The 23,059-nt window shown below is 42.0% G+C and overlaps 1 protein-coding gene across 4 annotated transcripts in view; it reads right to left on the reverse strand.

Annotated features, from left to right (window-relative positions):
• The window catches only part of CLIP1 (CAP-Gly domain containing linker protein 1), a 125,208-nt gene that overhangs the window by 74,787 nt on the left and 27,362 nt on the right, over positions 1-23,059 (reverse strand). For all 4 annotated transcript variants that reach the window (XM_061169194.1, XM_061169195.1, XM_061169193.1 and 1 more), the window contains exons 2-3: positions 11,731-11,925; positions 7,232-7,800 (exon numbers count right to left, since the gene is read on the reverse strand). In XM_061169194.1, coding sequence (XP_061025177.1) covers positions 7,232-7,800; positions 11,731-11,815 — 654 coding nt within the window. In that variant the 5' untranslated portion in view covers positions 11,816-11,925. The remainder of the gene's footprint in view (positions 1-7,231; positions 7,801-11,730; positions 11,926-23,059) is intronic.

Raw genomic sequence — 23,059 nt, forward strand, 5'->3', positions numbered from 1 at the left:
TAAAACAAAAGACCCGACACAGCCATAAAAGAAAAATAAATAAATAATAAATAAATCTTTTAAAAAATCCATTTGTAACTGTTTAAACATTTAATAGGAACCAAAAAAAAAAAAAAAAAAAAGAACCCTTACTAGCCCTGAGGTTGATAAAAGAGCAGAATATTTAATTGCCAGAGTCACATTCTTTTAAAGCACTGAGATCAAAAAGTACCCCACTTGACCAAAACGGTATTAGCAAAGTTTGCTTTTCTAATCTATATGTTTCAGAAGCTACAAAGAGTCTCAGCCTCAAGATATTTTTGTAATTATGCTTAAAGAATTCACAGAAGCAGTATTAAAAGTTAGAAGATGTGATCTAGCAACAGGCATTTCAACATTAGACTCTGGCCTGGGCAGTGGTCAGACTTTCCTCTCTTCAAGTCCCAAAGCTAGACAGCATAAACTGCCTCCTCAAGAGCCTACACAAAGTCCTCAAGGCAGAGATACCAGCTTTGACATGTTTGGTGTAAAGATACTGGCTTAGGTTTGCAAAAAGAACCTAATTTCACACTGATCAGCCAGTGCCCAGGTACTGAGCCCCGTAGAAAACCCCCAGCACTGTGAAAACAGCACTGGTGTAGGCAGACAGGGCACCACCACACAGGAGAACAGCGTGATGAGATCCACGTGTCAGGCGCATCACTCCGTAATTGTGTGAAGACCAGAACCCAGGAGAGACGAGGCTAGCAGCATGGACAGCAGTCTGGGGGTCCAGGTGAAGAGGAAGACGGCTTAATTCAAGGCAGCGCAGGACAATGGGGCTGCAGAGAGGAGGATGGGTCGTAAAACCAAAGACATGAAATCCAACGGGCAGATGGATGAGTTTATGCACTCCCAAGCCTCAAGAGTGAAAATGGCAAAAGCACACGAATCCTACCCTCTCACAGCTGAAAGCAGTGAGCAGGAAGAGGAGCACTGCTATCAACTATGACCTAAGAAGTGGCTCTACTGAACCCGGCTGTGTGCAGAGAGGAGGAAGCTGCCAAATCTCGCTTCTCATCAACAGTGTGATTCTCTGCGATCCTTCCCAGACAGCCCTAAAAGGCTATGCTGAGTAAGATTTAAGTCTTATGGAAATTGAAAATGAAAAGAAAAAAAAAAAAAAAAAAAGGAAAACTAAAATCAGAAAAAATGATTCAAATCTGCAGCAATCCTCACTGCAAAGGAATTAGGCTAAGACTGTGGTGCTGGAAAAGATCTCAACATTCAGCCAAGGTGTCCAGAAAGAGTTAACATAATGTGAACATCTGGAGTCTTCTCAACCTTGGGCCATACAAAATAACAGATCCTTCTACTAACAACTACTCTATCAGCAATCAAAGGAAGGAGAGGTCACTGTGTAAAGAACAGCTTCCCTAGAGCGCAAATGCCCCACCCAAAAAGAGCCCAAGAACCACCCCAGGTAGATGATGAACAAACGCCCAATATGAGTGCAATATCACAACCAGACTTGTAGATTTGGGGGTTATAAGTCACTGGAAAGAAGACTGAGAAAAACAGAAGAAATCAAATTATTACAAAGGGCATACTTGTACACACTTTGTGGGAACATAAAATGGTAACAGCTTTTTGGACTGTACTTTGGCAATATTTATTATGATTTAAAATATTTATATATTCTTTGACTCAGAAATTTCATTTCTAGGGAAAAAAGGCTGGGAGCAATCTAAATGTCTATGATTAAATTAGGTGCCCCAAACAGTGTGATACCAAACAGCAGCTTATTATTTTAAATGAAGAGTTGTATTTACTAGCATAGAAATGCCCCAAATCTATCAAAGTATACTGTAAAATGGTGTGTATATAATATGACCCCACTATATGTGTTTGTTTTAAATTTACATGTTATAATAAGTCTCACAAATAATGCTGAACAAATGAAGACACACAGAAAAGTACATACTAAATGAACTGTAGTTATTTAGACTCAAACACAAGCAAAATAACTTTAAATAAGATTTTTTTTTAAATCTCAGGAAGATGTTTTTCCCTTTCACAGCATCCAAAAGACCTACAGATTTACACTATAGGATTCTTAGTTTAAGAGCCCTGGGAGCAGCTCGTAGAAAGATAAAGCTTGTCACTTTAAAAACAAAAGCCTAAAAAGTCTCCTTCTCATACTTGGTCATAAGCTAAGAATTCAGCACAGAACATACAGTACCGGACATGGAGACAACCATGTTGAAACAGAATGGCTGGAAGTCAGTCAAGTTCTCGAGAACCTGACATCACATCCCTGAAATAGTGCCTACACCCGAAAATGCAGCACGACCATCTCAAAAACATTCAGAGTAATTGGTCATCCCAGGGATTCCCAGTCTGGAAAGAGGTGAGTCTCTGAGAGTCAGCTGAACCGCAGCATCAGCCCAAAGCAGCTCATGCCACAAGACAGATGAAAGCAATCTTCAACTAAGGAGATCTGTGGAATATTCGTGAGGACAAATGGGAAAACAGAGGGGCCAGAGAGAGATGGGAAGGAGGCAGGTGGGTTTGTTACAAGCAGCTCCAACTGACCCTCCTTGACCCAGCTCATCCACCCCACTGAGGACCACGAGCATGGAGGGGGGCGAGGACAGGCTTCCCCAGGCCCTGACTGCCTCCCCCAAGATGGGAGTGCCCAATACAGTCATAGCTCAGGAGATCCCACCTGGATCTTCAAGAGGTCATTGAGCTAAACCTCACACCTGACGCAGAAATCCGCTTTCCTGCTCTTCCCGCGATGAGAGCAAGAACTGGAGAGAGCTGCGTGGAGAAGGCAGCCTCCACTCCTGCCCTCTCTGCGCTCGTTCCAAGTGGAAGGCGCCACGAGGGCGCTGGGGGCGGGACTGGGAATATTCTATACCGCTCCTCACATCACAGTGACCTAACGATCTTAGTTCTATCGGAATTTTTTTACTGAAGCATAACTGACTTACAATGTCAGGAGTGCAACGTGGGGACCTGATACTCTCATATGTTACGAAATGATCACCAGGAAAATTCTAGTAACTGTCTATCACCATACAAAGTTATTACAATATTATTGACTACCTTCCCTATGCTGTACATGACATCCCTGTGACTTATTTTATAACTGGAGGTTTGTACCTCTTAATCCCCTTCACCTAATTCGCCCACTCCCCCCCATCCCCCTCTGGCAGAACCAGTTTGTTCTCTGTATCCATGAATGAGTCTGTTTCTGTTTCATTATGTGTGTTGGTTTGTTTCATTTTTTTAGATTCCACATATACAAGGAAAATCATATGATATTTGTCTTTCCTCTGACTTATTTCACTTAGCATAATACCCTCTAGGTCCATCCATGTTGTTGCCAATGGCAAGATTTCATTCTTTTTTATGGCTGAGTAATATTCCATTGTATATATATACCACATCTTTATCCACTCATCCACTGATGTACATTTAGGTTGCCAACAGAAGTTTTCTTTAATTAGGAGAATTCCAATCAAATATTTCAGATTTCTAAATCTAATTCCCTTTATACATGAATTTTGAAGTAAAAATGTTTTACGTTCCTAAATCAAAGATTTCTATTAAACAAGGTAGCACATTAAAGTAGAAAAAACATATTAACTGGGACCAAGAGGCCATAATGATATGTGTACACGTACATCACATACGACCTGAGGCAAGTTGCATTTCTTCTCTGGGCTTCAGTATTCTAAGCAAAAAGAGGCATTTGTTGATCTCAAAAGAGCCTTTCCAGATCTAAAATACTGTGATTCTAAGGTACTCCTTTAATTTCTCCTAGAAATAACTAACCAAAACAGTAAATAATTTTACTGCCTCTAAAAACACTCTCATTAGACTTAAGACTCTTAGAGATGCAAATTCTGTTCCAAGTACGCTAGTTTTGCACATGTAATTAAAATTTTCCTACAAATACACCCTTCAAGCCTCTACAAACCAACCTGCATCTGCAGATTCTCCTCCTTCCTTACTATAAAAATGGAGGAAATCTCCGTGCGTCTCAATCGAAGGCAAAGCAATCCCCGCGTGTGCGCTCGGGGTGCCACCTCTTCCCAGGACCCTCATCCCAACACTGATCCCCCCCCCCCACTGTATCTGCACCCTGCTCCTCTGGTCCAGATCATTTTAGGCAGGATGTAAACACCCCGGACTCTGCCATCTTTAGAAAACACCTTCCCTAGATCCAATACTCCTCCAGCACCAGCCTGACAGCTCTACTCTCCTTCAACATCCAACTTCTTCAAAGAACGGTCACCCCAAATCCACTTTCAACCACCTCTGACCTATTCTTTGCGAAGCAGCTGGAGCGATCCTTCCAAACTACAAATCTAATCACATCACTTATCACTCTTGTTGCTCTTAAGGTCAAAATCAAAATCCTTAACATGGCCTAAACTTACAGGCCCTATGCCACCAGTCCCCGCAGACACCACCTAGTGAATGAGTCTCACCTCCTACCCCGATGGGCTCCTCCGCCTGTGGGGAATGACATTGGCCACTTCCCCAAACGTGCCAACTCCCTCCCATCTGGGGAGTTTGCCAATCCCTCTGCTAGAATGTTCCCTCTTGCCACTACCATTGCTCTGCCTGGCCAACTCCTACTCTCCTTCAGGTCCACTTTAATCCTTACATCCTCATGGAAGCCCTTTGTTGTAAGCTAAACCATCCGGACCTTGTCATTTTGTCTGTTTTATCAGCCAAGCAGCACAATACTTGACTAGTAATTTAATCAACTGTTTCTTACTCTGGTGGAAAAGGAGAGCTACTTGTTTTGAAAGCATGCCATACGTTATCCATTTCATTTACAGCTAAGCACTTAGAATGGAACTGCATATAACCTGCAGTCTAATCTACAAAGCTGTCCTGTGCTAAGGTAACAGGCTTCTGATTTAACCAAAGCTTACTAGATAAATAAGTACCATAAGTCTTAAATATTTTTAGGCCCTTTGACCTAGTAATTCCACCACTATAAATTTATCCTAGGAAAGTAAGAGAGATACACACAAAAAATTTTAAATGGCATTCATGACAGCAATATCTATACAGTAAAAAGTGGAGGAGAGGGGAGGGGAAGTAAACATCAGTAAAAATGAAAAGAAGAGTAAGCATCAAAAAACCTTCACTGCAACAGTGGTTAGGATACGTGCTCTCACTGCCGAGGGCCCGGGTTCAATCCCTGGTGGTGGAACTAAAATCCCACAAGCCGCTCAGCGTGGTTTTAAAAAAAAAAAAATTGGTATAGCAAGTGAGTATGAGATTGAGCCGCAGAGCACTGCCATACTGAAATGATGCTCTAAGTCCTGAAGCATCAACTGCTAAAACTCATGACTATTATAACAAGAAGGAACCTACTGACCTTGAAACTAAGAGATCCAGAAGGACCCCCTTGAAGGTAACAGGTATTAAAGGGTTCCCACAGGTGCACGGGGCCTTCTAGATTCATGATGCTACAGGACTGGGAGACAGAAGTCCCAAGTTCTAAATCTAAAACCTATAGTGAACGCACTATTTGACTATAGGCAGTCACTTCCTTTTTCGGGGCTTAAGTTTCCTTGTCTGTAGGACAAAAAAAATCACAAAAACTTCCAATTTCAAAATTATACTATCATCAGCTCTACATAACAGGTTCTGGAGTAAAAATACCTACATTTAAATCGCAGAAGCACCACTCTTCAGGGTGTATGACCTCGGGCAAGCGATTGTACTTCTTAGAACCTCTGTTTCCTCACCAATTCTATGGGGGCTATTCCATATACTGCTGACACATTAAACAAGATGCACGGGACATTCTAAAGGCTAACAGCCATTCTTTTTTTCCCATTATATTACTGTAAGCCTCCAAGACTGATGGAATTTTTACGGATGCAAAGGAAACTGAAGAGCACAGGGTCAAAGACTTCAGACAAACGTCATGCCTTGAACTGAACTGACCAAAGTGTTAAAAAAGTCAGAGAATAGCTTTAAATTTTCATCAATGAGAAAAACAGCTACCATTTCTTGGGAATTCTCTGGTGGTCCAGTGGTTAGGACTCGGTGCTTTCACTGCCGAGGGCCTAGGATTGAAATCCCTGGTCGGGGAACTAAGATTCCACAAGCTGCATGGTGTGGCCAATAAATAAATAAATAAATAAATAAATAAGGTTCTGCTGTTTTTAAAAAAAAAAAAAAAGCTACCGTTTCTTGAGTGTTGACTGGATACCAGGCACTGCTAAGAATGTTATATGCATCATCTAATTTAATCCTCACAACAATGCCAGATGTTAGCACTGTTATTCAACCTCATTTTCTTAGATGAGAAAACTAAGAAGTTAAATAACTTGCTGAGGTCACAAAGGCAGAGCTGGACTCAGCTTGTGTTTTTAGCACTGCTACACTGCCTCTCATTTAAAACAAACAAAAAAAGAATAAGTCAGTCACTGTGTCATTCAGGGGTTCTAGAATGTACAGCATGTAGACCTTATACATTGTTTCCTGCTTATTAGTAAAAAAAAAAAAAAAAAAGAAACTACAGTACATTTCCTTTTTTCTCTTAATATTTATTTATTTGGCTGCGTCAGGTCTTAGCTGCCGTGCACAGTCTTCTCTCTAGTTGTGGCGCGCAGGTTCCAGAGTGCACGGACTTGGTTGCCCCTCGGCACGTGGGACCTCAGTTCCCGGACCAGGGATCAAACCCGCGTCTCCTGCATTGGAAGGTGGATTCTTAACCACTGGACCACCAGGGAAGTCCCTCCTTTCTTTTCCTAGACCTAAACCTGATCATTTAAAAGGCAGAGAAATTCTGAAATAACATCCTGTGATCTCTGAGTTTTCCAAGACACTCAAAGAAACAGGATCTCATATTTACCCACACACTATCCTTAAAGCAAAAATTAAAAACCAGAAAGAAAAAAACCTTTGTTAAAAACATCTAAGTCCACCTCTCAGCTTGTTTTGTCAAGTAAAGTTACCTTAATATTTACAAGCTAAAAACTCAATATTCTTTTGACTAAACTGGAAGATAAAACTAGAGTCGATCCCTGCAAACCTACCCTTATACTACACGCAAACTACGTAGCCAGTTTCTAATCTGTTGTATATTTACACATAAATGGAACCAGAAAAGCTGATTACTTTCTCTATAAATGAATGGTCATCCCTACAGAACAGATTCTGAGCCCGCACGTGTGTATTCCAACCCCTCACTCAGGTCAACATAACGACCTTGGAAGGTTTATGGACTCACCAGTACTCGGTCTCCAATTTTGAGCTCTCTTTCTTTCTTGATTGAGCCGGCCTCCGAAAGGTTGGAAATAGATTCACTGGTGGTTTTTGTAAGGTTGCTGATCTGAGACGTTGCTGAAGGTTCCTTTGCGGTTGGCTGGGGCAATTTATGGGGAATATTTGAGGGGGTGGCTGGGGAAGAGGACACCATGCTGGCTGTCGAAGTGGACAGAGGCGAAGTCGTTCTGGAAGCATGAGTTGTCTGCAGGCCATCGGCTTCATCTTCTGCCTGCACCTTCCTCGTCAACTTTGAAGGTCGGGTGAATATGCCCTTTAAAGGTTCACACTGGAAATACCGAATTCCTGCCACTGAACCATCGTTCTTGCCTATGGGTTCATCTAAAACGATCCCGGCCCATTGGCCTGGTGCAAACTGGGTTTCTCCCAGGAACTGGATAAATCCAGGCTTATTCCCATTCACCCAAACTCGCTCCCCAACTCGAAAATCATCCACAAACTCCTCTTGTATCTCAGCAGACGGAGTGCTTGATGCTTTTTCACTGGATATTGTTTTTTCTATTGGAGCTGCAACTGAAAACAGAGAAGAAAGGATCAGAAAAGATTCGATTTCATATTTAAGCAGACAACCCCTAAGTTAAAAGGAAAATAAACTAGAGAAAGGGCCAAAAGCAACAGAAGGAGCCACAACTCTTCAAGAGGTGCTCTGTTTATCTTTCTTCTTCTTCTTTTTCCTTCTTTTTTTTTTTTTTTTTTAGCAAGGAGGCAAAAAGTACTTGACTCATCACTATCATTTTCTTTTTCTTTTTTTAAATTAATTAACTTATTTATTTATTTTGGCGGCGTTGGGTCTTCATTGCTGCACACGGGCTTTCTCTAGTTGCGGCGAGCAGGGGCTACTCTATATTGCAGTGCACAGGCTTCTCATTGCGGTGGCTTCTCTTGTTGCGGAGTACGGACTCTAGGCACGCCGGCTTCAGTAGTTGTGGTGCACGGGCTTAGTTGCTCTGTGGCATGTGGGATCTTCCTGGACCAGGGCTTGAACCTGTGTCCCCTGCATTGGCAGGCAGATCCTTACCACTGTACTACCAGGGAAGTCCCGCATCGCTACCATTTTCAATGCTGTCAAAACTCAGTGAGCTGACAAGACTTAGTCCTTATCTGCAATTAAGATTGGAAGAAGTCAAAATTGAGAAAAAAAAGTAGTCCTTTTCCCAGAATTCATAATATAGGTCTGATTTCATTCTTCACCCTGTATCCTGCACATCATGAGCAAATGCCCGTTCGGACCCACTGAGATGGGCTCTATTCCCCCATTTGAGTGGTCAGTTAAAGCTGACAGGACTAGGCCCATTTAACCACACACATTCGCAATTAACTTGATGCAGGAGGGGATTCAGTGCCACAGTCCCTACCATCATTATTCCAAGACCATTCCTTTGCTAGCAGAAATGGAAATCACAGCAGGGAAGAAAAGAGAGCATCTGGCCTGACTCCCTGTAAAGGCAAGACGACTTGGCAAACTCTACCCTACGGTAAAGACAGAGTTAAATTCTGCCAGGAATGTGATATTTACACTGGAAATACATTCACGCATTCACCTGGCAAGTGTTTATTAAATATTCAGCGTGAACTGGCAAAGAGAGCCTGAATTCTTAATGTCTGCCATTTACTGGGCATATCGTGATCTTAGGATGTTCCGTGACCTCTCTGAGTTTAGTTTTTTCATCTGTAAAAGGGGAAAGTAGTAATATCTATCTTGAGGGCTTTTTTTCTTTGAATGAGGATTAAATGAAATAATGTATTTATCCACATTATGCATCTTTCTTGAGTTCCTACCACTCCAGAACTAGTCCCAGGCATTGTTCTTCACCAGGGACAAAGCAAGACAGCACAGTCCATGCCTTCACAGAGCTCAGAGTCTAGCGGTGGAGAAGCAGACAGTCAAGGCACACACCAGGTAACTTCAGGTGGTCTAAGTGCTGCGAAGGAGACAGTGCCTCTGGGCAGAGCAGTCAGGGAAGGCCTCCTGGAGGAGGTGATACCTAGACTGAGGGCTGATCGACAGGACTGAATCACGCAGACTGGGGAGCCGAGTGGCCCAGCTGAGCGAGAGTGGGCGCTGAACATCTCTTTACCCGACACAGAAAGGGGGACTGTGGAGTTTCCATTTGTGGAGGGTTTTTTTGCTTGTTTGTTTGTTTGTTTAGAAGACAGTGGATGCTCTCAGAACAGATAATAAATAATCTGCCGAAGACAGGGGCCAGTTTTTTTTTTAGCATCAGTTCTGGCTTTGCACATCAACAGTTACTCTTCACAGAGTGCTGCAAGCATGAATTTCTGAAAAACAATGTTCGTAAAAGTGTCTTGAATTCCTTGGCAATTACTTCCTTTTAAGTGTGTAAGTTTCAGTATTAATAAGCTGCTTTAATCTTAATTTAAAAAAACCTCATGTGTGCCAAGTAACACTGGAGAAACCAAGTTGAATTACTCATGACCCCTGCACTCAAGGACTTCAAGTGCTAAAAGGTATGCACGAAAAATACTAAAAGTGAAAAAGACAATGCTAACAGGGGTAAATATAACAGTGGAAGGCTTTATAGAAGGGTTGGCATTTGAAGGGGTCTTAAAAGAGGAAGGATTTTGAGGAGAAGGGGATGCCAATTTTGACTGACTTCCCCAAGGCTAAATAGTCCTTAAATAAACCCATTTCTTCACAATCCTTTGCTTTATCAGTAAAGCTTTCCTCTAAGATGTTGTTACCAAGTCTAAGCTCGTACTACTCACCACACAACAGGCAGATAACCAAGAGACGAATTGTTGGGGCAAAGAATAACGACTTTATACGGAAAGCCAGCAGACCGACAAGATGGTGGCCTGGGGCCCCAAAGAACCATCTTGCCTGAGTTAGAATTCGGGCTCCTTTTGTACTAAAAGGGGAGGGAGTAAAGTCAAACACTTCCTGGTTCTCATCAGCCTCGGGAGGGCATGGGTTAACTCCTTCCTCCCTGCAGTCATTCACAGGTGGGCCTGGTCAGGATGTTTCATGTGAGCTGAACAAAGGTATTTTAGCTTAATGCTCAGTATCTGGGAAGCAGGGTTCCAAGAGATGGGCCATTATGTATAATTTAAACTTACAGGCAACATCCCTTTAGTGAGTAACTTGTAATAGAATACAAAATGTTCTTCCCTATTACAATGTTTTATGGCCTCTCTGAAAAGAACCGGGTTTTATCCTGATACATAAAACGTAAATAACTCAGGATCTCCAATGAGTCAACACATATTTACTGAGCTCCTGTTACATGCCAGGCAATTTTCTAGGTGTGTGGATGGAATACAGCAGTGAAAAAAAAGAAAAAAAAAGCAAACACAAAGATCCCTTCCCTCAAGGAAGACCAATGAATGTCTTTATGGAAGAACTTGAAAAAACAATGTTGTACTTAATAGATTATGGTGGGCACCTGTCTGGAAAGGCTGAAAACATAAGATCTAATAGAATACAAATCACATAAAAGATGGTAAAAGCAAGCATCAGATGCTTCTCTCCTGCCTCTCTTACTAAAGACCTTAGGTGATCATTATGGGATGGAAATGGAAATGCTGAAGGAGGAGATGGAGAACAGATGAGGAACAGGTTGTTAAAGATAATAAAAGACACAAGTTCATCTATAAAATGGGGAAGGTTTTCCCTCATGAGCCAGACTTGAGCTACTGTACTACCTGCTCCCTTGATGATGATGGTCAATTTCAGGTCAATGACTGTCATCATATCTTTTTTTTTTTTAAATAAATTTATTTATTTTATTTATTTATTTTTGGCTATGTTGGGTCTTCGTTGCTGCACACGGGCTTTCTCTAGTTGCGGTGAGTGGGGGCTACTCTTTGTTGCAGTGCGCGGGCTTCTCATTGCGGTGGCTTCTCTCGTGAAGCACGGGCTCTAGGCGCGCAGGCTTCAGTAGTTGCGGCACGCGGGCTCAGTAGTTGTGGCTCGCGGGCTCTAGAGCACAGGCTCAGTGGTTGTGGCGCACGGGCTTAGTTGCTCCATAGCATGTGGGATCTTCCCGGACCAGGGATCGAACCCGTGTCCCCTGCATTGGCAGGCGGATTCTCAACCACTGCACCACCAGGGAAGCCCTGTCATCATATCTTTTAAGCCAGATTAGCCTTTGTTTTCTCTATCTATCCCTAAACCCCAAGAGAAAGGTCCTGATGAGCTCAGGAAGACACATGGGCAGAAAAACTGAAGAAACACTTTAACACTGTAAGGCTCAAATACTGAAATTAACTTGACAACTATTTCAGAACCTTACGCTGAATCGATGAAATAGACTCTTCACTGATTAAGACTACTAAATATAAAATTCTATGTCTTTTAATTGAAACTTTCTCAAGTATTTTCAACAATATGAAGTTTTATAAGATTGTCTTTTTAAATTTTTCAAATAGAAGTCTTCACATAGGATGAAAAACGTGCTATTAAGGAGAAACATAAAGCATTACCAGAAGCAGGTGTCTTCAAGGCTGTGCTTCCAGGCTTAAGGATCTTCGTAGGGGCCTTAAGCCCGCTTGGTTTTAGCATACTCATTGTCCTTAGGATATCAGAGCTGTTTTTCCTTTGCCTGTTGCCACTATCTTTCCCCAGTCATTGATAGAACTGTGGGTGTTTCTATAGTGGAGTCAGTCTCTGGGTTAAATCTGCAAAGAGAAAAATATAAAAAGAATTTAGAATCTATAGGAGAAAGAAAGTAGAAAGAGTTACGAAAGTAGCTTTCACAGCCTAAACTTTTCCTTATGTATAAGAAAACCATCTCCACAATGAACCTAGGAACCTAGAAAACTCCAGATATCAAAACTACGAAGATGCTGCTGAAATAGATTTAAAAGCAATTTACTATCCTAAAGACAAGTAGCTAAGGCTGGCAATATATTCACTTTTCTTTATAGTATCTAATAATACCAGATCAGTACAGTGCCTAAAAACCACACAATCCATAGAAGAGGGTTCAGAAAAATGTGCACCAAACTAATGGGGGGAAGAAAAGGGAGCTTTCAGTTTTCACTTCATTGACTTCTATGTTGCTTAAGCTTGATGACCACTAGCCCGTATTAACTGTATATACTATTTAATCCACAGAATTATACAATAACTCAGTATAAACCAAGTATATGTTAAACAAGAGAAAGATTCAAATTCAAACTCTGTAAGAAAAAGCCGTATCTGGAAAGTACTAAAAGGAAGTTATCTTTGTTTTGTCTACAGAAACACAATGAACTTCTGATTTACTCAAGACCAAGTATGAATCTACAGCTTCTGGGCTCAGGCAAAACAGTACCTTGCCATTTGCTCTTTAAGAGAGGAGGAAGACCTTGGGATTTTGGAATACAGAAAAATATTTCTAGACATAATACCTAATAAAACAGAATTCAAAGAGAAAAATGCTATTTACTGACTCTCTCAAACGGTTGCATTTTGCATTTTTTTCTGGTAGTTGAGCTTGGATGATGAAGCACAGACCTCACACTCTGGCTCTCTTACAAGCAATGCCAAGCATCAGTAAACAGTCTGGCCAGGGCTAACAGAGGAGCTGCTACGGTCCCTGTAGTGAGTTGAATGGTGGCCTCCCCAAAAGATATGTCCATCTGGAACCTATGCATGTGACCTTATTTGAGAGAAGAGTCTTTGCAGACGTAATTCAGTTACGGATCTTGAGATGAGCTCGTCCTGGATCACCTGCCTGGGCCCTAAATCTGATGACAAGTGTCCTAATTAGAAGAGGAGAGCACAGAGGAGACGGCCAGGTGAAGACCCAGGCAGAGATTGCAGCCATGTGACTACAAGCCAAGGATGGCCAGCAGCCACCAGAAGCTAAGAAAGAAGCATGAGACGGATTCTCCCTCAGAGCTCCAGAAGGAACCAACCCTGGTGATACTTTGATCTTGGACTTCTGGCCTCCAGATCTGTGAGAGAACAAATCTGTTGTCTTAAGCCACCCGGTTTGTGGTCACTTGTTATGGCGGCCCCAGGAAACTAATATAGCCATGTAAGTTTTTCTATTCAAAGATAATCAGAGTGGGACTTCCCTGGCGGTCCAGTGGTTAAGACTTCGCCTTCCAATAGGGGGGTGCAAGTTCGATCCCTGGTCGGGGAGCTAAGATTCCCACATGCCTCGAGGCCAAAAAACCAAAACATAAAAACAGAAGCAATACTGTAACAAACTCAATGAAGATTTTACAAATGGTCCACATCAAAAAATCTTCAAACAAACAAACAAAAAAAACCAAAGATAATCAGACTGAATGGAAATCAAACCAAGACAGTAGTCTCATCAGGCTCACTCTGAAGATTCCCCATGGTTCTCAAGAGGGTCCAAAACGGCACAGTGTTTTTTACAAAGTCAAAGGTAAGCCGTGTGGCTTGGGGGAAGACTGGGATTAACAGAGAAAGCACTGCTGTGTGCTTGAAGACAGGGGTTGCCGATCCCGGCTATTAATACAAAATTCCTGGGCTCCTTAACTGTCACCACCATCACCCTCACTGCCAGGACGGCGGCAGTGTGCTGGGAGTCTGTGTGCCAGGTCAGGTGGTTCTAACTCAGAGCGGAAACCACGTGCTTTACTGCCAGACCCTCACCATACACAGTCTGTAGGCCGCAAGCAGAGCTACCTGCTCCTGCTACCGCCTTAGACACATGAAGGGTTTCGCTGAGTCTCCTCTAGGCTATTTACTCGTGCAAAAATATTTGAGGAGGATGGGGATAAGCTAACTGCAGAGATTACCATGGGGTCTTGTGTCTTGGCTACTCTTCACCCTGGTCCAATATCATAAAGTGACAATGGTCAGGTAGTTAAGGACAGAACAGACAAAGGAGGCACGATCGTCCTGGAAAAGCTACTATAGCGGCGAGAAGAGAGGATGAAGTACTCCTTAAAATATTTCACTCGGGCTAAACAGTGAATTCTTGGGCTCAGGTCAAGCACTCCTCCCTGAAGAGAAATTCCGAAAACTGCCACAATAAGCGACTAGGCCAGCCTCAGTCAGTTTCAAACCTTGCAGCTCAACATGCTAAGCTCACAAAACACTGGCCACCTAAAAGCCTCAGCCTAAGAAACAGAGGCGTGTGGTTATCAGGAACCCAAGAACGGTCATAAACCCAAAGTCTTATGTCTTCTGTTGTCTAATCTTCATGCCTCTAGCTCTCGGTCCATCTGAGCTACTTGAATCCCAAAGCAGGGAACTGTGACCAAGATTTAATGAAGGAGAAAAATCTAGTCTGTCTCAATAAGAGAATTAGGAGCAATTTAAAAAACCACTCTGTGTTTTCTGTGTCTTGGACCTATTTCTGGGCCTTCTAGTTTTCCACACTATTTTAATAATTATGGCTCTAATCACTGTTAATATTTCGTAGTACAAGTTCTCTCTCATTCTTTTAAATTTTGTGAAATATACAGAAAAGTACATAAAACAGATATGTACATAAAACAGATATGCAGTTTAATGGATGAAGCAAACAGCTATGTAATCACAAACCAGATGCAGGAAAGCCACTGCCAGCACTCCAAAATCTCCCTGTGTGTCCGCCTCGCCTTTGTCTCCCAGAGGTAACTACTATTCTAACTTTATGGCAACACTCCCCTTTTAGAAAATAGTTTTACCGGTTATGTGTGCAACAATATGATTAGTTTGTTTTGCCTACTTTTGACGTACAAAAATGGAATCACACTGTATGTTGTGTCTGGTATCTTTCACTCAACATTGCTTATACAATTCACATTGCATGTTGGTGTGATTTATTCATTCTCATTACTGTATGATGTGCCATTTCCTTAGTACCACTTTATTTTACTGCGACAGACACTTCCAGAGTGATTTCAGTTTTTGGCTATTATAAGCAATGCTGCAACGAGCATCTTTGTGCACGTAAACACATTTCTGTAGGGCATTGACCTAGGAGTTTAATTGCTGGATTGTGAGGTAGGCATATCTTTAACATTTAATATCCCTCTCCTTTTCCCCTGCTGTGTATGAGTTCCAGTTCACCAACACTTGATATTGCCAGACTTTAACTTTGGCCAGTGTGATGTTGAGACATTCACTGTGGTTTTATTTTGCATTTCTCTAATTAGGAACAAATTTGAGCATCTGCCTATGTTCATTGGTCACTGCAATTCTTCTTTTGAAAAGTGCCCATTCAAAACCTGTCTCTGTTGTGTTCATGTCAGCTGTCTTTTACTCATTGATTTGTATATATTCTTGGTACTAATCATTATTGAGTTACATCTGTTGTAAATATCCTCTCCTTCTCTGATTATTTTTCATTCTCATCATGGTTTTTTGATGAATAAAAATTCGTCATTTAAAAAAAATAAAAAAAATAAAAACCAACAATGTTGGTTTTTAAATCTTCCAATTTAAGTTTCTTCTTCATGCATTATTAATGAATGCCAAGTCAGGCTTGCTTTAAAAAATCAATTCACTGAGAAACAACAGATCAAAGTCTTGGTCATGGTACCCATAAAATGTAATGATCCAGAACCAACAGCTCTGCATAGTGTTTCAAGGTCAGTGAATGTCACATTGAAACTAATCAATTCCAAAACACATGCGAAAGGAAAAAAGATATTCTTGCCTCACTAATACACCGAGAATATTTGAAATTTTGATACTTATGATCACTGAATCAACAGTTTTGTATCTAAAATAAGACACCCCCATCCTCCCAACACCTGAGGACCACAACACCAGAATATTATAATTTAGAAATAATTGTTATCCTTATTATCCCAGTTGAGCCTTACAATAATACTATAGATTAGCTACTATAACTATTCCTTCTTTAGTGAAGGAACATCTCAGAAACTAACACATGTATTTCCTCACTTGTTAATGACCTGCCACCTAAAGTTATTCAGCTAAGAAGCAGAGAGATGAACACAAGTGTGATTCCAGAGCCCAAGTTCTTTCCCTAAATCTAACGTTCAAACTCAGAAGAGACCACACACCACAATTAAAAACACTAGGACTAAAAAAAAAAAAAAAAAAAAAAAAAATTAGGGGGCGTCCCTGGTGGCACAGTGGTTAAGAATCCGCCTGCCAATGCAGGGGACACAGGTTCGAGCCCTGGTCCAGGAAGATCCCACATGCCACGGAGCAACTATGCCCGTGTGCCACAACTACTGAGCCTGCGCTCTAGAGCCCGTGAGCCACAACTACTGAGCCTGTGTGCCACAACTGCTGAAGCCCACGTGCCTAGAGCCCGTGCTCCTCAACAAGAGAAGCCACCGCAATGAGAGAGAAGCCTGCGCACCACAATGAAGAGTAGCCCCTGCTCGCCACAACTAGAGAAAGCCGGCGCACAGCAACAAAGACCCAATGCGGCCAAAAATAAACAATAAAATAAAATAAATTAATTTAATAAAAAAACATTAGGACAAGTATTACTAAAATGACCTACATATGTACAGTGCCGAGAGTGCACAAAGCACAAATATAAAACTGCCTTATTTGTGTCTCAAAATACCTGTGAAGGTAGGTGAACAAATATCTTTATGCCCATTCATGGACAAAGAGAATTAAGGTCTGAGAAGGTAAGTGACTTTCCCAAGGTCAATCAAATTAGTGCTGGTGCTTCTGGGACCTGGTACTTTGCTGAACAGATTCACTCTCTGAAGGAAATCTTCCCACAAGATGGTCATCCATTCATTCAACAAATATTTCCTGAGAAACTACTATGTAAAAGGTACTCTTTCATTTTCTCACTGGCCGGTGGGGTAAGCAGGAAAGGAGAAACCGCTGGGAGGCTCAGAGAGAGTGCTGAACACACAAAAACATTTGTCTTTGAGCAGAGAAACAGGAGCTTACTAGGGAAATGTAGTAGGAACACCAAGCAGCCCAAAGTACACGTGAGGCTTGTGGTCATGAATTTAAAGTGAAACCTGTCTCCTGTTACTTTTTCTCTAATAACAAGCTTCTGCTCAGGCACAGATATGAGGAAGGTAGATAGCTAAGTTCAACTACAGTCAAAATTCTGCCAGTTAAAATTAAAATAGAAGGGAAAAGCAAGGGAGGTGATGGTGATTTTAAAGGAGTGTTTTAAAGGAGTGATTAAAATGGCACGGGGAATCTGAGATGAGTAAAAAGGGAAGTGAAGACAGGGTGGGGTCAGAGTGAAAAATTGGATCAGAGATCTCAAAGAGGATGAAGGATTGTTAGAATGGAGACACTGGATACTCAAATGTGCATACAAATCTGGGGATCTTTTTTTTTTTTCCTTTAATGTATTTATTTTATTTATTTTTGGCTGCGTTGGGTCTTCATTGCTGCGCGCGGGCTTTCTCTAGTTGGGGCGAGCGGGGGCTACTCTTCGTTGCGGTGTGCGGGCTTCTCATTGCGGTGGCGTCTCTTGTTGCGGAGCACGGGCTCTAGGCACGCAGGCTTCAGTAGTTGTGGTGCACGGGCTTAGTTGCTCCACGGCACGTGGGATCTTCCCGGACCAGGGCTCAAACCCGTGTCACCTGCATTGGCAGGCGGATTCTGAATCACTGCGCCACCAGGGAAGTCCTGGGGATCTTGTCAAACTGCAGATTCTGATTTGGTAACTCTGGGGTGGGGCCTCAGATTCTGCTTTCCAACACTCCCAGAGGATATTAATCCTGCCATTTTGAGGACACCCCCTCCCCTTTGAGTAGCAAGGGGTCAGTGGATCAGAGGTGGTGTTTAGAGTGAGAAGCTTGAAGGCTCTGACCGTGGGGATGGAACTCAGGGGCCTGAGCGCTGAAGGGATTACTGGTAGGACTGTGGGAGTCTAAAATACAGGGACTGGAGGAGGAGATGTGGATAGCAAGAAGGAGGCAGAAGCTAAAAGGAGTGAAGGCAAGAGGCTGAGGTCAGTGGATATCAGCATGGTAGAGCCTCGAAGGGGCTGCGGTTTTTGAAGGCCTGAGAAGTAGCAATTTACAGCATCAAACAACACGGTCAAGTCTGAGGTAGGCCCTTGAGAGGGCTGCAGGGGAAACAGTGTCTTCAGAGACCAGCCAAGTTCTGGACAAGGCAAGGAGGGAAAGAGACTGTTCAGAGAAGAGGCCGGTGACCGAGAGAGAAGACTGATAATCACAAACATGAACTATAGAAGGCCGAGTTAAAGAGTTTGGAATTGGGCTCAATTAGCAGATGAACCCAGCAGTACAGAGATGAATGGTTAAGTATAAAATTATGTCTTACATTGTAGTTAAGAAGCAGTGTACTTAAAAAAAAAAAAAAGTGGATTTGTGAAGAAAGCAACCTAAACATAATGAACCTAAAATTTAACAAAAAAATAATGCTATGTTTTGTAATAATCAGTTATAAAAACAACATCAAAAGTCCACATAATGGTAATGTTCAATTTCTTAAACTGGGTGGGGTGTACATGGGTATTCACTCCATTGTTCATTAGGTGCACACAAATCTCCTGGGGATCTTGTTAAACTGCAGATTCTTATATATGTATACACATAATTTCATTATGAGTAATTTAACATAACATGAAATACACCAAAAGAAGGAAGAAAGGTGACTGTGCATTGCCAAACTAAAAAGAAGCACAGCCCAAGAAGTCTAGAAAAAGAGTTAAAAGAAAATGTGTATTTTACTCACTCTGGGAAAAGGTTCTCTGGAAAATAAACAGAGGGAGTCTACGGAGCAGACTTGGAAAAGCTGGGTGAAAATCAGTATTTAAGGACATTTGAGACAATGCTCCAAAATCCTTTGCTCACATTATGGTTTGGGTTTCTAAGAGCGACCAAAGGGAACGGTGCCTTTTGGCATTTCACTCATTATAAATACACAGTTATATTTTATAAACTTCAATCTCTGAATTTGTTAGTATGAGTCTAATCTCTGAGTATATGGATAAAAAAAAAGAGTTTCTGAGCTTACAAAGTGGAGGGTAAGATCTCTAAGGCAGGAGTGACACAGAGACAGGCCGTCCTGCCAACCCTGATTTTTGTTACTTTAATGCAGCGGTTCTCTAAGTGTGAGCCCTGCACGCCTAGGGCACCCAGAGGCCCTTTCAGGGAGTCAAAACTATTTTCATAATATTGCTAAAACGTGACTTGCCTTCTCCTGCAATGTTGACATTTGCACTAGTGGTACAGTAGCAATAGAGGGTAAAAAGTGTAGATGCCATAATCAAGGCAGTAGAGGCACACTGTACTATTCTTTTCTGTATTCAGTGCTTCCAGGAAAAAAAAAAAAAACTACTTTCACATAAGAATGTGATAAAGCACTTGATAAAGCATAAAAATGAATAATTTTATTAAATTTCAACCTTGAATATGTGCCTTTTTAATATTCTGAGTAACAAAATGGGAAGTCCACGTGAAGCACTTCTGCTGCACACCCCTGCACAATGACCGTCTCAATAAAAAGCACACGTGCAACTGAGGGGCAAGCTCAATCAGCCACTCTGTTCAGGGAACACCATTTCCACCTGAAAGAATCCCTGACAAACTTAGGTTACTCAGACTCCGTATCTCCAGCAGACATTTTCTTGAAAATGAAGTATGTGAGCCTGTCACTTCAAGGAAAACAACTATTTGTTGACAATGATAAAATTTAAGTTTTCAAGAGAAGGAATTTTGAAAAACCTATCCTCTGCTGTGAGCTTCGCAATACTACACATTTTTCTGATGAGATCGATGGTGTTAACAAACATAATTTTTAATGTGCCAATATTTGGAAGATCTCATAACTCAGTAAATCAATATTTTCCAACCAACAATGTATAATGTTACAAGATCCCATATGGGTAAAGCGTTCATTCAAAGCACAAATTAGACCAATGGATTTTTACGTAACAATAAAAGTTCATTCATATAGTTTGAGATGCCACCTTTAAGAAACAACAGCCGGGCTTCCCTGGTGGCACAGTGGTTAGGAATCTGCCTGCCAATGCAGGGGACACGGGTTCGAGCCCTGGTCTGGGAAGATTCCACATGCCGCGGAGCAACTAGGCCCGTGAGCCACAACTACTGAGCCTGCGCGTCTGGAGCTTGTGCTCCGCAATGTGAGAGGCCGTGACAGTGAGAGGCCCGCGCACCGCGATGAAGAGTGGCCCCCGCTCGCCGCAACTGGAGAAAGCCCTCGCACAGAAACGAAGACCCAACACAGCCAAAAATAAATACATAAATAAATTTAAAAAAAGAAACAACAGCCTATCAAGTTCTTGGAGTAGTATTTTTTTTAATACATAAATTTATTTTATTTATTTAATTTTGGTGTGTTGGGTCTTCGTTGTTGTGCACAGGCTTTTCTCTAGTTGCGGCGAGCGGGGAGTACTCTTCATTGCAGTGGCTTCTCTTATTGCGGAGCACAGGCTCTAGGTGCCCGGGCTTCAGTAGCTGTAGCACGTGGGCTTCAGTACTTGTGGCGCACTGGCTTAGTTGCTCTGCAGCATGTGGGATCTTCCCGGACCAGGAAGATCCCACCCGTGTCCCCTGCATTGGCAGGCGGATTCTTAACCACTGCGCCACCAGGGAAGCCCTGGAGTAGTATTAAAGAAGAAAATCCATAATTACCTGAAAATGCTCTTCCTTTCCTATAAATCTGTGAGGCCAATTTTCTTCATGTACTTCAACCAAAACAATGTATAGGGACTTCCCTGGTGGCGCAGTGGTTAAGAATCGGCCTACCAATGCAGGGGACACGGGTTCGAGCCCTGGTCCGGGAAGATCCCACATGCCGCGGAGCAACTAAACCCGTGCGCCACAACTACTGAAGCCCGCGCACCTAGAGCCCGTGCTCCACAACAAGAGAAGCCACTGCAATGAGAAGTCCGCGCACCACAACGAAGAGTAGCCCCCGCTCGCCTCAACTAGAGAAAGCCCGCGCGCAGCAACAAAGACCCAACGCAGCCAAAAATAAATAAATAAATTTATTTTTTAAAAAAAATGGGGCTTCCCTGGTGGCGCAGTGGTTGAAAATCTGCCTGCTAATGCAGGGGACACGGGTTCGAGCCCTGATCTGGGAAGATCCCACATGCCACGGAGCAACTAGGCCCGTGAGCCACAACTGCTGAGCCTGCGCGTCTGGAGCCTGTGCTCCGCAGCGAGAGAGGCCACGATGGTGAGAGGCCCACGCACCACGATGAAGAGTGGCCCCCGCTTGCCGCAACTAGAGAAAGCCCTCGCACAGAAACGAAGACCCAACATAGCAATCAATCAATCAATTAAAAAAAAAAAAAGTATCACTACAGATTAAATGCAGAAGTTCACTTCTATTAAGCTTGTCTTCTGTTAAAGCCAGATATTTAGAGAGATTCGCAAAAATTTAAAACAATGCCATCTTCTCATTAAATTTTTTACTTTAGAAAATAGTTATTCTTCATTAAAGAAATATAACATGTATGGGTTTATTATTATGTCTAATGAATTAATAAATATTTTAAAATATTTTCAGTTTTACTTCCTAGTATGGTAAATATCTATAGATAAAACCGACAAATAAAAACTCTTTGGAGACCTCAATAATTTTTAAGAATGTGAAGGGGTCCTAAGGAAAAAAGTTTGAGAACTGCTGCTATATGCATTTTTGCTTTACATTTTGAGTCACAAAGGGCTTCCCAGTTTATAAGACCTTCCAAAAGCATGTGCTTCTTGTTCAGATAATTTTAGATCTGGATGCCAAGTTAGCAAGCACAGGATTTACTACTGTATTACCACTGATACAGCATTGTGCTAGGGGTTGAGTGATGTAAGGAGCCTGAACTTACAATCTACAGGAAGACCAGATGTGTGTACATAAAGCAACATGAACACAATGATGCACTGACACTGCGGTATTTGCATATGTAAGACAGACATTTCTCTAAGGCAGATATCAGATGGACCGGAGCTCTCAATCAGCACTTTTCAAAATGCGCATCACCTGGAAACTTACTAGAAATGCAAATAATTTGGGACCCTCCCCAAACCTACTGAAACGAACTCTGGGGGCGGGGCCAGCTATCTGCATTTTAAGCCCTTCTGGTAACTCTGAGGCTAACATTTGAGAAACACTGCTGAACAACTGATAAGATCAGACGTTCATTTTCTCAATTACATGCACATGAATCACCCACATGATCGATTTGGCAAATACCCCTACAGAAGCCCTGGTGCTTTCACTCTATGCTTTTGTTTCAGGTTTTTCACTCAGCCTTGAATGCCCTTTCCAAGCCTAGTTATTTTCATCTGCTGAAACCTTACTCAAGGGCAAATTCAGGGATACAGCCAGCCCACAAAACCTTCTCCAATGAAAATGTGTTCATCCTTCAATTTCCCATAGAACTGAGTCTGTATCGCTTTCCTATCACCTAGCACACTGAGCTGGGTGTACACGGCCTATTGATTCTACAGGTTACAAATGCCCTGGGGGGAGAAACTGTATTTTAGTCATTATATCCCTCATGATACTTTATAAACTATGCTCACTACAAAAAATGAGAAAAATAGTCTCAATCGTTTAAATGAGTTTACAAACCAGTTGGGATATACCCAATATTTTAAAAAGTTATTCTTGGTGCTTGCTACAGGTGACAGAAAAATATATGACGCAGGCATAAGCTCAAGAATTTATGATGCAGTTGGAGAGAAAAGACCCAGATATATGAAAAATAACTAAGAACACAATGCAACTTGTGTGTCAAAGGAAAGTAACAGCTGTTGGCAGTCAGGATTTTTTAAAAGGCAGAAAAATTTCAGAAAAGACCAAGGAAGGAAGAGGAAAGGTATAAAGCATGGGAATAAGACAATGAGACGCTCAGTTTGGCTAACATTAGGAGATTCTTGTAAGAAATCAATTTAGAAAGTTAAA

This window comes from Eubalaena glacialis, chromosome 15 (genome assembly GCF_028564815.1).
Source record: "Eubalaena glacialis isolate mEubGla1 chromosome 15, mEubGla1.1.hap2.+ XY, whole genome shotgun sequence".
Classification (NCBI taxonomy): domain Eukaryota; kingdom Metazoa; phylum Chordata; class Mammalia; order Artiodactyla; family Balaenidae; genus Eubalaena; species Eubalaena glacialis.